This window comes from Alosa alosa, chromosome 2, assembly GCF_017589495.1.
Source record: "Alosa alosa isolate M-15738 ecotype Scorff River chromosome 2, AALO_Geno_1.1, whole genome shotgun sequence".
Taxonomy (NCBI): Eukaryota; Metazoa; Chordata; class Actinopteri; order Clupeiformes; family Clupeidae; genus Alosa; species Alosa alosa.
The window spans coordinates 1627694-1642291 of NC_063190.1; the positions used below are offsets into that span (position 1 = coordinate 1627694).

At 37.8% G+C, this 14598-nt stretch overlaps 1 protein-coding gene across 4 annotated transcripts in view; it reads right to left on the reverse strand.

Moving 5' to 3' along the window:
* Positions 1-14598, reverse strand: part of tmed8 (transmembrane p24 trafficking protein 8) — a 32202-nt gene that overhangs the window by 13562 nt on the left and 4042 nt on the right. For all 4 annotated transcript variants that reach the window (XM_048230704.1, XM_048230688.1, XM_048230696.1 and 1 more), the window contains one exon: positions 566-874. In XM_048230704.1, the coding sequence (XP_048086661.1) occupies positions 566-851 (286 nt within the window). In that variant the 5' untranslated portion in view covers positions 852-874. The remainder of the gene's footprint in view (positions 1-565; positions 875-14598) is intronic.

A 14598-nucleotide genomic window follows, 5' to 3' on the forward strand; every position in this document is an offset into this window, starting at 1 on the left:
TGGGTCGCCAGCACAATTTATGTTGTCTAATAGGCCTAACTTATACCATTTAGCCAGGAAAGCTATTTCTATTAGGATATAGTTTGTTTACCAAAGTCACGTCCCTCTGTGCAATTTTGCATTTAGAGTAGCTCTGAAACTGGGGGGCGAACGCGTCGCAGAGGGGACAGCGTGGATATCTCACTCGCAAAATGAAACATTTCTGTGGGGCGCCTGTCATGGCTCTCCTAGGCTACAGTACAGGCGCATTATCGTTTGACTATTGACATTATCGTTTTGACCATTGTTCTGATATTTATTAATTTCACATTCTTACAACATAGCTTGTCATTACATCAATACACAGCCTTGGTATACGGCCTACAAAGAAACGTTAACCTCCAGAGGAAAATGCGGACAGTCTAAAAGCATAGATATGACTTTTCTGTTTTATCAAAGAACATGCCCAAAAGTAAAAAAAAAACAAAAAAAAAAAACTTTTGGTCTGGCGGGTAGGGTGCAATAGGACTGAAAATGTAGCATGTTATAGAATAAATATTGAGGCCTTCAAAATTAAATATCTTACCTTCTTGCTCCTCTTCATCTTCATCATCACTGGACTCACTAATATGAACAGTAATGGCATAGTTGGTGATTGGTGACCAATCAAAGTATACACCAAAGCCAATGTCATAGTTGTCAGTGGCAAACTCCCAACATACACGCTGGTATTCTGCTACAGTTGGGACATGCACTGTCATGATGTTGCCACGGTAAACTTTCACAACAGCACCCTTCTCTTGTTGCAGATTTGTTTTCAGCTCCTTAAGGGACCCTGAAGTCCAGGTGGATGCAGGCTTCACAACAGGCATAGCTTCAAAGAAGAAAATGAGGACTGTGAGAGACAAAGAAAGAGCAAGATGAGTGGAACATTCAAAAACAAACAAACAAACAAAAATAACACATAATTTCCATTATCTAGTCAGTCTGACACTAGGGATGCGCAATATATGTCGTCTACGATAATATTGTGACTGTTGTTTTAACAATGTGGAAATTGACATTATCGAGTATTTGAATTACTTCGGGAGAAAACACTCGATACACATGCATTGAAGCCTCATACATTCACTAAATCAGGAGGTGCATGCAGCAGAAGCGGGAGAAAACCCTGGATGCAGCAGAGCAACTCACATGATCGGACACACAGTAGCCTAGGCTAATGTTTATTTTGTGCAGTTACTTAGGGGGGAATTGTCCCATTCGCGCGTAAATCATGTGTAAGCCCTTTTTTATGTGCTTCAGTTAAACACTTTTTAGTTACGCGTATTCTCCCATTCCCGCTTCTGTCACACCCACAGCGTTCGAAAGTTCGAAATCAAGGCGGCCTTATGCGTGATTTATTATGACCGCCGCTAGCGAAGCGGTCATATAGGGATTGTCAAAGTTTTTTTTTTTTCTGTCATCTACTTCCTGAATTTTTGGTCAACGATACCCGGGACACCGAACCACCGGGCACATGAAATTTGTTGGGTATGTAGCCCCACTAGACTTTTACGGAAAAATTTTGTTTCGTCCCCGGGGGCCACTCCCCGTGCTGGGCCCCCCGAACCGCGAAAAAAGCAGTCTTTCCTAAATAACTACCTGAACCGTGGCACTGAGGATGAACAATCTTTATGGTATGTTGGTCTCAAGGGCCCACATCAATCTGGCCCATAATCACTCATTTGTGATTTGCACCCCCCCGGTAAAAAATGAAAATGCAATATTATTCTGCTTTAATCGCCCCTATCTTCAGTTAAGATGTTCAGAACTGCACCAAATTTTATGTGTATGATTGACCTGGCATTCTCTGGGGGTATGCCAAGTTTCGTAGAATTTCATCCATTGGGATGAATTTCACTCATTGGCCTGTAGATGGCGGTGCACACATATACACATGCACACACACACAGGCACCCACATACTATTGGTATTAGAACGGCCGATACATAATTACAAATTCAGCAGGATTATAAGAAAGCCAAAATAAATATTCATCATAATCATGGCTGCATTTCCAGTATTACTTGTTTGTCCACTAGATGGCGCATCGTTGCAGTGAGAAGTAATTTTGTTGGAAGTTAAAAGTGGGTTGGAAAAACAATGGACGCTTCCTACAAGGACTGTAGTTTACCGCAGAGAACGTCTAATAAGGATAGGATGATGTTCACATGAAATGTAATTCCCATTTCTTCTTGCAAGCCGAAATAAATCTGAGGATGTTTATCGGACATGCTTGGTTTTTACTGCAGGTACGTTAATCTTATAATATCAAGGACCTAGGTAATGTTACCGTTAGCGTTGGTTGAGTGATGGAGGCCAATTTGATTGATTGCATTTGTAGAAAACTATAAATGCGGTTATACCAAGCAAATTGATAGCAGCACTGTAATTGTATCTTTCGACTGTCATTTGTTGCACGTGCTACAAAAATCATTCTGTGCAATGGAAGATTTACCAACGTTACACCGGTCTGATACAGAGACTGAGACGCCTGTTTATTTTGTTTTAAGTGCGTGCAGGGTGTGAGCGGGGAATCGATGTGCTTTGATTCCAGCTTGGTAGTTGTAGTCTGTGAAATTAAAAAGCATGTGTGTGTGAAGTATCCAAACAATGACACCTTCATTTCATTATGGCTGCTTTAGCAACACACCTTAAGCTACTGTGTAGTGGGTCCCATTTAGAAGTCGCTACTTCATTCAAGGCTTTCCTTGACTCATGGAGCTGCGTGAATTTTATTACAACTTTTCGCCATATGGCAGTTTAAGTCCCGCTTTGATACTGTAAGGCAGTAAGCCATTGGTTTCAAAGGAGATTTTATTTGTGTCGCCAGCATAGCCTATTGACAATTTATGTTGTAAATAGACCTACCTTATAAGCCTACCTGTAGCTTAGGGAAGCTAACAGCTTTCTATTAGGATCTAGTTTGTTAGTTACAGTTTTGTCATAACTCCCTGATGCATTTTTGCATTTAGAATAGCCAGAGCGTGGATATCTCAATCGGAAAATTAAAAAATATCGGGTGCCTATGGACTAGGCTGGGTAAACCCAGCCTGATCTGCCCGCTATTTATTTTTTGATTTTATTAAAAGATTGAGCTTGGTCTGGTGAAAGCCAGACTAGCCAGTTACACAATGCAAGGGAACATGAATCAGCCTATATTTGCACGAACAATAACGGACAACAGCTCTTCAACTTTGGCCCGTTAAAATGTGTATGAACAGTCTAGCGACGCATTTCATCATTATTTGCACCACTGGTTAGATGTAAAACAGCATTTCGTTTCAGACTACTGTTACTTAATTTGTGCATTAACAATAACGTTTCAGACTACTGTTACTTAATTTGTGCATTGACAATAAAGTATTACATGAACTAAAGATTACTTAAATCTTATGTAGAAGAAGAAACATTCACAAAAAATCCATCCATCCAAAAATTACCTTTGTTTTTGATAGCTGTTGAAAACGGCATGGAACTGAGATGTTTTTGTTTATAAATAAATAAATAACATTATGCTGATACCTTTTGCTTTTCCCAAATACAATGTAGCCTACAGGTGTAAGTGACCTTTCATCAATCCAGTTGTAATGGATGAACTGTGATGAACTGCCCTACTTGTGATTGTTTAGAGATTTTAAAGGTTTTATAACAATGCTACATCTTCTTTGGCTATTCTACAATCTATTCACCTTTTCAGCACCAGTAGGCTACTTTCTGTACAGCCGCACACACACACTCAGGCATGCCAAATAAGCATACACAAAAGTTTCAAGAGTGGGGGATGGAGTAAAATATGGAGACAAATTGAAGTGTGATTTATTTTCGCGGAACGGATGTACAGGACTGAGCGGCGGTCATATTTTGTACCGCTATGCGGTACATCTAGTTTAAAAATAGAACCAGACTAATCCACCACCTCGTTAATTTAGGTTTATATGAAAACGTGGAACACGGACTTTCTTATTGACCTTCTGAATGCCATTTAAATAAATAAAAAAACCGCCTACAGTAAAATGGTGCGTCATCACACAGCCTAACAAAGAATTGATTTCACTTTTGCTTTGAGGTTTGTTTATAAAGTCAAGACGTATAAGTAAGTATAAGTATATATACTCTTTTGATCCCGTGAGGGAAATTTGGTCTCTGCATTTATCCCAATCCGTGAATTAGTGAAACACACTCAACACACAGTGAACACACAGTGAGGTGAAGCACACACTAATCCCAGCGCAGTGAGCTGCCTGCAACAACAGCGGTGCTCAGCGAGCAGTGACCTTGGTGCCAGGTGCCTTGCTCAAGGGCACTTCAGCCGTTCCTACTGGTCGGGGTTCGGACCGGCAACCGTCCAGGTACAAGTCCGATTCACTAACCAGTCGGCCACGGCTGCCCCCTTGCTTGAGGTTTGTAGATTCCTAATTTAAAAAAACTCAGTGTTGCTTCTCATAATATCAATTTATCTATGCTAACGATTCTGTAGTAGACTGATACCTGCAACTTCAAATACAGTGGAGAAACTGGCATAACAATACCAACCTCCATTACAAACGAATCAATAGACAGGAGAATATAAACTATGCTGCTCGATACAATACCTCTGGTCTTGTCATTGAGCCTAATAAAACCTTTTTTGTAGATGATACTGGAATGTTAATTTGTAACATTCTGTGTAACTTGCATGCATTTAAAACTAGGCCAACAGCCGACATCTAGCACTATGCTGTTTCACCTTGTAGTGGCGCTCACCCTTAATACAGCCTTTGGGAATGCGTAGCTGGAAAGGTGCTTAAGTCACCTACTGACTGAATGGCAGAATGCGCTCAAGACTTGTATAAATAAGAAACGCCCAGATTTTGGGGTTGCTCCTCTTAAAACACGTAACTCCCTACATTGCACGTAAATTACAGATTTAAGTGAAGGGGAGAATTCGTGCTAGCTGACGAGTGCGTAGTTACAGTTTTTTTTTTTTACTTACGTACCCTTACGCAGCCTTACGCACATGGGAGAATTCGCCCCTTAGTGACATTGATGAGTTAAGCAGTCATGTTTTTTTCCTATACGGTATTATATGGAGAAAAAAACGTTTGCCTTTCAGCATTTTAATAGTCAGTTGTAAACAAAAAAACTCTTCTTATGTAAATCTTTGTTAGTGGACTGAAGGTTTCTCTAAATATCTATCGAATATGCTAACTATTAGCATCTCTATGGAATTTCTCATTAGCACATTAGCCATAAGCTAACACATTAATTTCTATTCTGTAACTTGTAATGCTAGCCTACATAATTGCTCTTAAACATCAAAGGAAATAACTGAGGAGTGTGTACTCTGTTGGTCTGCTTAGTTTTATAGTAAAGGTTAGTAAGGAACTTTCAGCTTCAGAGTTTCTCTTGGGAAACTCAACTAATGTAGCTGGCTAGACCATGCTTGCCACACACACAAGTGAGTGGGAAATGTGTCCGTTTCATAGCGTGACAATATGCTGGTTAATTTGGTTGAAAAGTCACAGGTTATTGGTTATTATTGTAATGCTGCTATTCCTAAATAATGGGTTGTAAAGTAACTCAGACTTTTACATTTTTAAAGGATATCGACTAATTATCGTTATCAGGAAAATCACAAAAAATATTGAGATATTATTTTTTTGATGTAACAAATATATGACCCTTCAAGTTTGCTCAATAAACTAGGACCAGCTGCTCTCTTCTTAGCTAAGAGTCATCTGTCCCATCTCCACCTGGATTGTAGCCACAGAAATAGTTTTATATGTCCCATAACATAATCTCAGAGCATAATGTATCATATTCAATTTAATTAGAGTTGCAGAAGCAGACCCATATACAAAACATCCATAAAGACTGACCTCATTAACCCTATATAAATAGTTTTCATAGCTTTTCATAACTTACACCCCATGAAATGCCCATGCAATAAGACCTAATTACTAAAGGAGTCTACTCTTTCTAATTATTTTTCATATATCTTAAGCTTTAAATCTGGATTTATTTTCTTTCTTGTAAAAAACATGATCTTTGATTTATCCACCGACAATCTAAATCCCCATTCAAATGCCCACCTTTTAATGTTATTTATTGCTTGTTGCATTTTATTAACATATTCCACATTCATACTCTTCTTCCATATGGCTCCATCATCTGCAAACAGAGCTACATCACTGAGCATCCAACATCTTTAAACACATCATTTATCATTACTGAAAATAACAAAGGACGAATGACACTCCCTTGAGGAGTACCATTCTCTACTTCAGTGGTTCCTAAACTTTTCTGGCTCACGGCACCCCTAAACATATCTCTCTCCATCCAGGGCACCCCTATTTTTATACTTTTTTACTCTTAACCACCTTTGTGCATTACAGTATTTGTACTTCATGTCATTTAACCTTGTGATATGTTGGTTAGGCCATAACTGCTTTTATTATTATACTATGAGAAGGTGAGATTTATCTCGTTTTTGTTTTATTCAAACAAACCATTCTCTTTAATTCAACTCATTTAATAGAACTTTTGAAAAAATAGTGAACAGAATACGAACAGAAATATCAGGAATAGGCCTTAAAAGGCGAGACAATACAGATGAACAGGGTAAACTTTTTAACTAGTAGATATCACTATGAAAATTCCTGTGTGCTAATTTGCATACATTTTAAAACACAAAATCTGAGCTTTGGATAAAGCCAGGTTCAAAATTATTATTTCATTGTGTTCACATATTAGATGGGAAAAATACAGAGGGATTTATAGATATCTACTTATGTTGTCCTGTAAATAAGAGTATACTGTCAATAGCCTTAAAAAAATCGATTTTTGCCCCGTTTTAGGAATAAAATGCCCAAAATCTCAAAATTGGCCAGTGCATGAAAAAACAATGTTTCACCTGCCCTGTCTCACCATAAAGCATCTGTCCCTCTATCACAACTGTATTTTGAGATTGATATTATGGTCAATTTCTTTAAAAAAGAAAAATGATATATACAAATATATCATTAAATGATCAAGCCTAGAACCATTCCGTGGCACCCCTGAGCGTTTTTTCTATTGTCAGCCTGAACTATGACTTTGTACTTGTTCAGTTTGTTTTTCATTTAGATAAGCAGTGACATGTTTAGTGAATGGGGTAACATGAAGTCAGACAGAAGCTGGGCCTGTCTTAAGTAGCCTATTCCTGAATCTTCCCTCTCAAATCATGTTAAAATAGTGTGATTAGCAACCAGAATTAAAAGGAAAATCCTGGGGGAGACACCCCCGCACCCATGTTATTATTATTAGGCTTTAAGTCCAAATTAAGATATAGGCTATTGGTCCTATGAGTGTAAGCCTTAAAAAAATGCCTAAGGTGTAAGTAATTAGTCAAAGAGCCATTGTGTTGTGTTTAAATAGAGGCTTAGAAAATATTATATTTTGTTAATCAATATATTCATAATGTAATACCTTCTGATATTTAGTTAGTTGTTTTTTTTTCAGCAGGACTGGCCTGCCCCCTACTGCTAAAAGAAAATCTAGAGGAAACACTGCTACACTTTTTTTTCCAACCCAAACGCTGGGTTGAGGAAGTTGGGTCATTTTGTGGAGTTGTTTTAATCATGTTAGGTTATTTCTGTAACCCAGCTTGCTGGGTTGATAGTTTAGGACAGTGCCCCCTCCTCTCCCCCACCTGACATGGAGTGAACTACCCAGCACCAGGATGACTTTAACACAGTCGCATAGTTATTTGAGAGTTCGAAAAAAATCGTTAACGTTATTCTTCCGACTGCCCTTCGTGATATGAATGAATATTCTGCATGCTAATGTCGTTCAGCCTCAAGCAGGTTAACAATTGTGTCCTTCATGCCAGCTAACATTAACTTACAATTACTGCTAATTTTAATCAGGCATGCAAACTGGTCAGGGGTAAAAAAGGTGAGAAGGGGGCACGAAGAGGGAAATAATATCGAAACAATTTGCGCAAATAACATTGTTGCCAATAGTGCATAGCTTAAAGAATTTAGAGATTTACAAAGAAAACAGACTACAAAATGACACATTTTATATATATAAAAAAAAAATTTATTGTGGCAAAAAATTATTTCCGTCAATGATTTCATTCATGAGACTGAACAAGGATTCTACTCTGGGACCATTAAAAATGGAGAGACCACATTTCACCAGAGTGATAAGGGCAGGATACTTGTCTCTCCTCTCAAACACATGCCCCACCACTCCACCACGCAATCTCCGTTGTTGATTTTGGGGAAGGACATACAGGATACATTGTATCTGACAAATTCTTGGTGGCTGTCACTGGTAGGTAGCAAGTGACTCAACAGTCCGCTCAACTGAGAAAAGAAATACATGCAGTACAAGCAGTACAAGCAGATACAGTAGTTGAAGGAAATGACTGCTTTTCAGCCACCTGATGCTCATTCTGGTGTAGGCTGTGACAAGATACAGAAAGTAAAGTGTATCAATTAATATTACATTACATTACATTACATTTGGCTGACGCTTTTTAACCAAAGCGACTAACAACATGGTAAACAGTAAGTTTTAGAACAATTCTCACAATTTTAGGACAGTTTAAAAAAAACATTAGAGTACAGTAAGAATAAGTGCGTCGGTGAGTGCTGTTTTTAGCAGTTACTTGTCAGTTTAAAACGGCTGGTGAGAGCTAGGATCAGTAAGACTTGTTGTAAGTGTTGCTATGAGAGTAGATGTTCTCTAAAGAGCTGTAATACTATTAATATTACATTAATAGTATATTAAATCAAATATATTTAAAGTTAAACTTAAAGTTGCCTATATGAGTAGGAGAAAAGCAAACAGTAGTAAAGGGGAATTAAAGTGCCATCACTATTTCTTTTTTTTTTTTTTTTTGGGGCCGCGATGTGCTGACGTAATTAATATGCAAATTAGCGTGTGACGTCATCTAGCGACTTTTGGAGCTGCCTTTAGCTACTTTCCATTTGAAATAGTTGGCAACACTGCTACCTCTGCATTTGCTATACGATGCACAATGGGCGTTGGAAGTTTTCCCTGGCATTTCCCTCTTATCTTTTCTGGGCCCTGGTTTGCAGCAGATGTTGATGCTCCTGTTTCCTTGGCTACACTGTGCATTGTAGTGAGATTTTTCAATTTGTTACCACCAGTTGTACAGTGTGAAAGAGCTGCCTTTAACTCTTTGCAGCACAGTACACAACTTGCATGGCCCTTTTTGTCATTTAAAAAAAAAAAAAAATCATAAAGGATATATGCTCCTCTTTTTTTTTGTTGAACTTGGAACTCCAGCTTTAACAACTCCGTGTTCTATGCAATGCTTCTATGTGGCAACAACAATCCTTCAACAATCGTGAATTTTGTTAAATGCACATGCAGAGGAGGGGCAGCGGGCTCATTACGAGAGAGACCGGGCGGGGCAAGGAAAGGCTGCGTGCGTAAAAAGCGCAGCTCAATGAAAGGATTTTATCTTATCTTTAATTTAAATAGTACAACATAGAACATGTGTGGTGGCCGCTAGTCTGCCTCACGTTGCTAGGTTACGGGGGACGCTGGCGAGACACGCCGCTCCGTCTGGTATCATGTTTTTGTTTGTTTTTATGTAATGTTTTTAATTTTATGTAATGTCATGTTTATTTTTTGTCTAGTTAAATGTTTTCTCTCTTTATTTACATTATTTTTGATAGTTTTCGTGTTATTCTTTAAGTCCTTTTTACTGCTTTCAAGTCGGCTGATGTTGTTAACGTCTGTCCATTGGGAGCTTGCTATGGCTAGCTTTTGCCCTGGGCCTCTTACATCCTTCACATCCATCTGTGAGCCGGTGCTGCACTTCGCTGTCTGGTCGAGGGGATTTCTCGGGACAGCAGCTGGAGCTACTCTGCGAAAGATCTGCCGAGGCCGTCGAGCTGTTTCTGACCTGTGAGCTGCCATGCCAACTGCCTGGAGTCTGGATTGAGCAGACTAACTAACTTTGAAGAACTCTGCATTACGGACCAACAAACTGTCGCTGTCCACCGAGTTGCTGATCTACAAGATCGCCCGCGACTTTCGGACTGGTATGCTTCCAGTGATCTCCAGACTAACAAGGCCTAACGTTCACGTTATCTCCAGACTGCCAGTGAGTGTACTAAGAACTTTGTTGGCGTTGCATCGGTTGTGGAGACACAGCAGTGCGCAGTTTCACGCGAGTCATCATTGCCCTTGGACATTTTCAGCCGGTTGGAAATTGGACTAATTTAATTTTTATTTATTTTATTTATTAATTTGTTTGTTGTCTGTCTTGTATGTCTTGGTGTCACGGGTACGCTGGCGACTACGCCGCTCCGTCCAGCATCTTTTGCGTTTGTTATTAGAGTGCATGAAAATGCACTCTATTGTTATCCGAATTCTTCTTCTTATTCTTCTTCTTCTAACGCTTTTTGTGCGTTTAATACAACTTCAACTGTTTAACGTAGAAACTTCATTCAAACTGCGTTGCGTAGGTCTTACTTATGTGACTTCAGCTATGTAGTTTTCAACTTTCTAACTTTTATACTTTTTAAACTATTAATTAAAAACTACAAAAATTTCCCCATTGACTTAACATTAGATTATGACATCACAATAGCAACTAGAAATGCAATTCCAAGGAATTACCAGTGCATGAAAATGCAAAAGTTGTGATGTAAAATATCATGTATAGTTAAAATAGATAATACAGAGATGGTTACTATGGTGCTAGGATAGACATGGTGGTTGCATAGCTTAATAAAAGTTGATAGTTTAAAAGTAGACCGTTTAAAAGTTGAATGTAGATAGTTTAAAAGTTGTTGGTTTAATAGATAGATAGTTTAAAAGTAGACAGTTTAAAAGTTGTTGAAAGACTGAAAGTTTAATGAATGTTGATATTCAAATAGTTTAATGGCTGTGTATAGGTAGATATTTGACGATAATTAAAAGTTGGAATGGCTCTAATGTTTGCTAGCAGTTATGCTAACAATTTTAACTATGCTAACCATGCTACTTAGCTAACTTAGCTAATCATTTTTAGCAGTTTTGCTAAAAATGCTAACAATGCTAACATGCTAACTATGTTAACCATGCTAACTAGCTACAGTGGGTAAGATTTGATGACAAGTAACAGTTACAATGGCTGAACAGTTAAAAAGTTCAGTAGTTTAAAGGGTTACATTGTTTAACAGTGAAATATTGTAGTGAGGACTTTTATTTTGAAACAGTTTTTGGCAGAGGAAGCAGTTGAACAGGATGTGTAGTCTTAATAGGGCCAGTTTGTATGCTTAAAGCCTGAGACTGGCAGTTGATCCAGGTGGCCTGAACACCTGCCATAGGATTCTAATTGCTTAACGGCCGTATTATTTATTATTATTTTATTTATATATATATATATACATTTTTTTGATCCCGTGAGGGAAATTTGGTCTCTACATTTAACCCAATCGGTGAATTAGTGAAACACACACAGCACACAGTGAACACACAGTGAGGTGAAGCACACACTAATCCCGGCGCAGTGAGCTGCCTGCTACAACGGCGGCGCTCGGGGAGCAGTGAGGGGTTAGGTGCCTTGGTCAAGGGCACTTCACTACGCTAAAAATGATTAGCTAAGTTAGCTAAGTAACGTGGTTAGCATAGTTAGCATTGTTAGCATAACTGCTAAAAATGATTAGCTAAGTTAGTTAAGTCACATGGTTTGCATAGTTAACATGTTAGCATTGTTAACATTTTTTTTCAAAACTGCTAGAAAACATGAGCTAAGTTAGCTAAGTAACTTGGTCAGAATAATTAGCTTTGTTAACAAAACTGCTAGCAAACATTAGAGCCATTCAACTATCTACCTATATAGAGCCTTTAAACTATTTGTCTATCAACACGCAATAAACTTTCAGTCTGTCAACAACTTTTAAACTATCTACATTTAACTTTTAAACTTTCAACATTCATTAAACTATCTGTCTATTAAACTATCTGTCTATTAACAACCGTTAAACTATCTACATTCAACTTTTAAACTGTCTACTTCTAAACTATCAACTTTTATTAAGCTATGCTATGTCTGTCCTAGCTTCATTTTCATGCACTCGTAATTCCCTGGATTTACATTCTCTAGTTTCTTAAATGTAGTTCTATGTCTTGGTGTCACGGGTAAATGCGATTAATTACGCTCCGTCCCCGCTATTGTCTTTGTTAGTCTATGTGTCAATGACAATGTCTTATATGTGGAGCGCTTTGGGTTGCACTCTGTGCATGTTAAATGCGCTATACAAATAAAACTGACTTGACTTATTCTAGAAAAGATCATTTTGGTAGGACATTACTGCCATACATTATCATACTATTAAACAGTCGTCATTTAGGATTATCATAACGTAATCACAATTACAACTAGAAAATGTAATTCAGAGGAATTACCAGTGCATGAAAATGCAAAAGTTGTGATGTAAAATATCATGTACAGTTAAAATAGATAATGCAGAGATGGTTACTAAGGTGATGCTGGTTAAATAAAAGTTGATAGTTTAAAACGGTTTAAAAGTTGAAAGTAGATAAAGTGGTTGATAGACTGATAGTTTAATGCATGTTGATAGGCAAATAGTTTAATGGATGTTGATTGGCAGATAGTTTAATGGATGTTGATAGATAGACAGTTTACTGGCTGTTTATAGGTAGATAGTTGACGATAACTGACAGTTTACACTTTAACTAATGTTGCTAATTAGCTAACTATGTTAACAGTGTTATGAAAGTTAACTTAGCTACAAAGCTATGCTAACAATGTAAACAAGCTAACTGTGCTAACAGTGTTACTCAGCAAACTTAGGCAATGTTTGCTAGCAGTTATGCTAACAATGCTAACCATGTTACTTAGACTGTGTCTCAATTGGCGTACTTTTGTGAGTACACTTTCGTGCAGCACCCTATGTCCACTGTGTGCTTACTGGCAGAGTGTGCAAATTTTAGCAGAATAGTGTTCTGACAAACACTAACTCCATGCACTTCAAGGAAATGACGATCGCAACATTTAAATATAACTTTATTGGTGTCCTCAATTCGACAGTGACATACTGTATCAAATAGTGCTGTCAAACTATTAAAATTTTTAATCACGATTAATCGCTGAATTCCTATAGTTAATCACGATTAATCACATATTTTATCATATGATTAAAATTCTATTATTTTGCATTTCTGAACTTTCCAAGAGTCCATATTAACAATAAAGCAATTATTGTTTATCTTGATTGGGATTCAAATGAAAGCAAAGCAAGTTACTTTATTAACTGAACTTTAACACATAGGTCTATTTGATTATTTCAAATCAAATTTCAAAAGATGTGCAGCAGACCTGAGGCAACACAATATATTCTTCAGAAATATAGCTGATATAAACTGAAATAAATGCTACTGCAGAAGTGCATGCACAAAATGTAGGCCTACACACATTATAAAGGGCATAACAAACAGAAAATATTATATTCAATCGGTCGGTCTTAACGGAAGTTTACAACCGGCAAGTCGGTCGGACTAAAAGGGGAAAAAAATAAATATTTGGGTCGGTTCTAAATTGACAGGGTCGGTCGGGTTACGGCAAACGAAAATATTTTTATAGGATGGCCTCAAGGGTTATAGAAGTGTTTTCTCGTGTTTAGTTGTAAAACGAAGGCACAGTATGATGAAAATGATAATACTATGCTCATTAGGGCTGTAATGATATGCGATTCCAAACCGAAATCGCGACACTCATATCCACACGTGTCACGGTGTGAAAAGGTAGAATTGTGACACACCCTTTCTAGTGTTTCACACAGTGCTTTGCAGCTTACGAGGCCGCATAAGCAACACACATCTCCCATCTTACTTACCGGTAGCCTACGTTGTCCAAAAATTAAATTAAATTATTAAATAAATAAATCATAATTTTGTACCTCTCCTTGCTTTCATTGTAGACTATGCGTGCAACTTTACAAAACAGTATAGAAGTAACCCCCCCCCCTCCTTGCCTCGATCTCCCTCGCTCTGTCTCTTGCTCAATGGACGTGCGTGATTCGGCATGCACAATCCAAATAAAACATTCACGATCGTGAAAGCAAGGAGGCATAGAAGACGACTACCTAAATTACTATTGAATCCGGTTAGCATCATTAACCTGCTGCACATTTGTTTAAACCTCTTGCATTCAAGTTTATTGATCATCTCAATACCAATGTTTCCCAAATAATGAGCATGTCACAGAGGAAAAGTACCTTGAAACTTAAACAAACATTGGGAAACTGAACTGTCCAACCAGTAAACTAAGACAAACTAGCCAATGCTACTTTGTTTACAATATTTCCAGGCTTCAACCAGACAGCTGAATTAAAGAGGTAGAATTGTAATAGAAAGTAGGCCTAGGCTATAGGCTAATCTGCATAAAGTGTGCCGTCATGAATCAGAAATTCAGTAGGCCTATTCTCTCTTTTTATATCAGGAATCAGGATAAAATAATACAGATATACAATATTATATTCTAATCATCTGGTGTTCCAAGGTAGGTTATTGAAATAATAAAATGTCTACCCCCCACCAAAAAAACCCCCCAAAAACAAACAA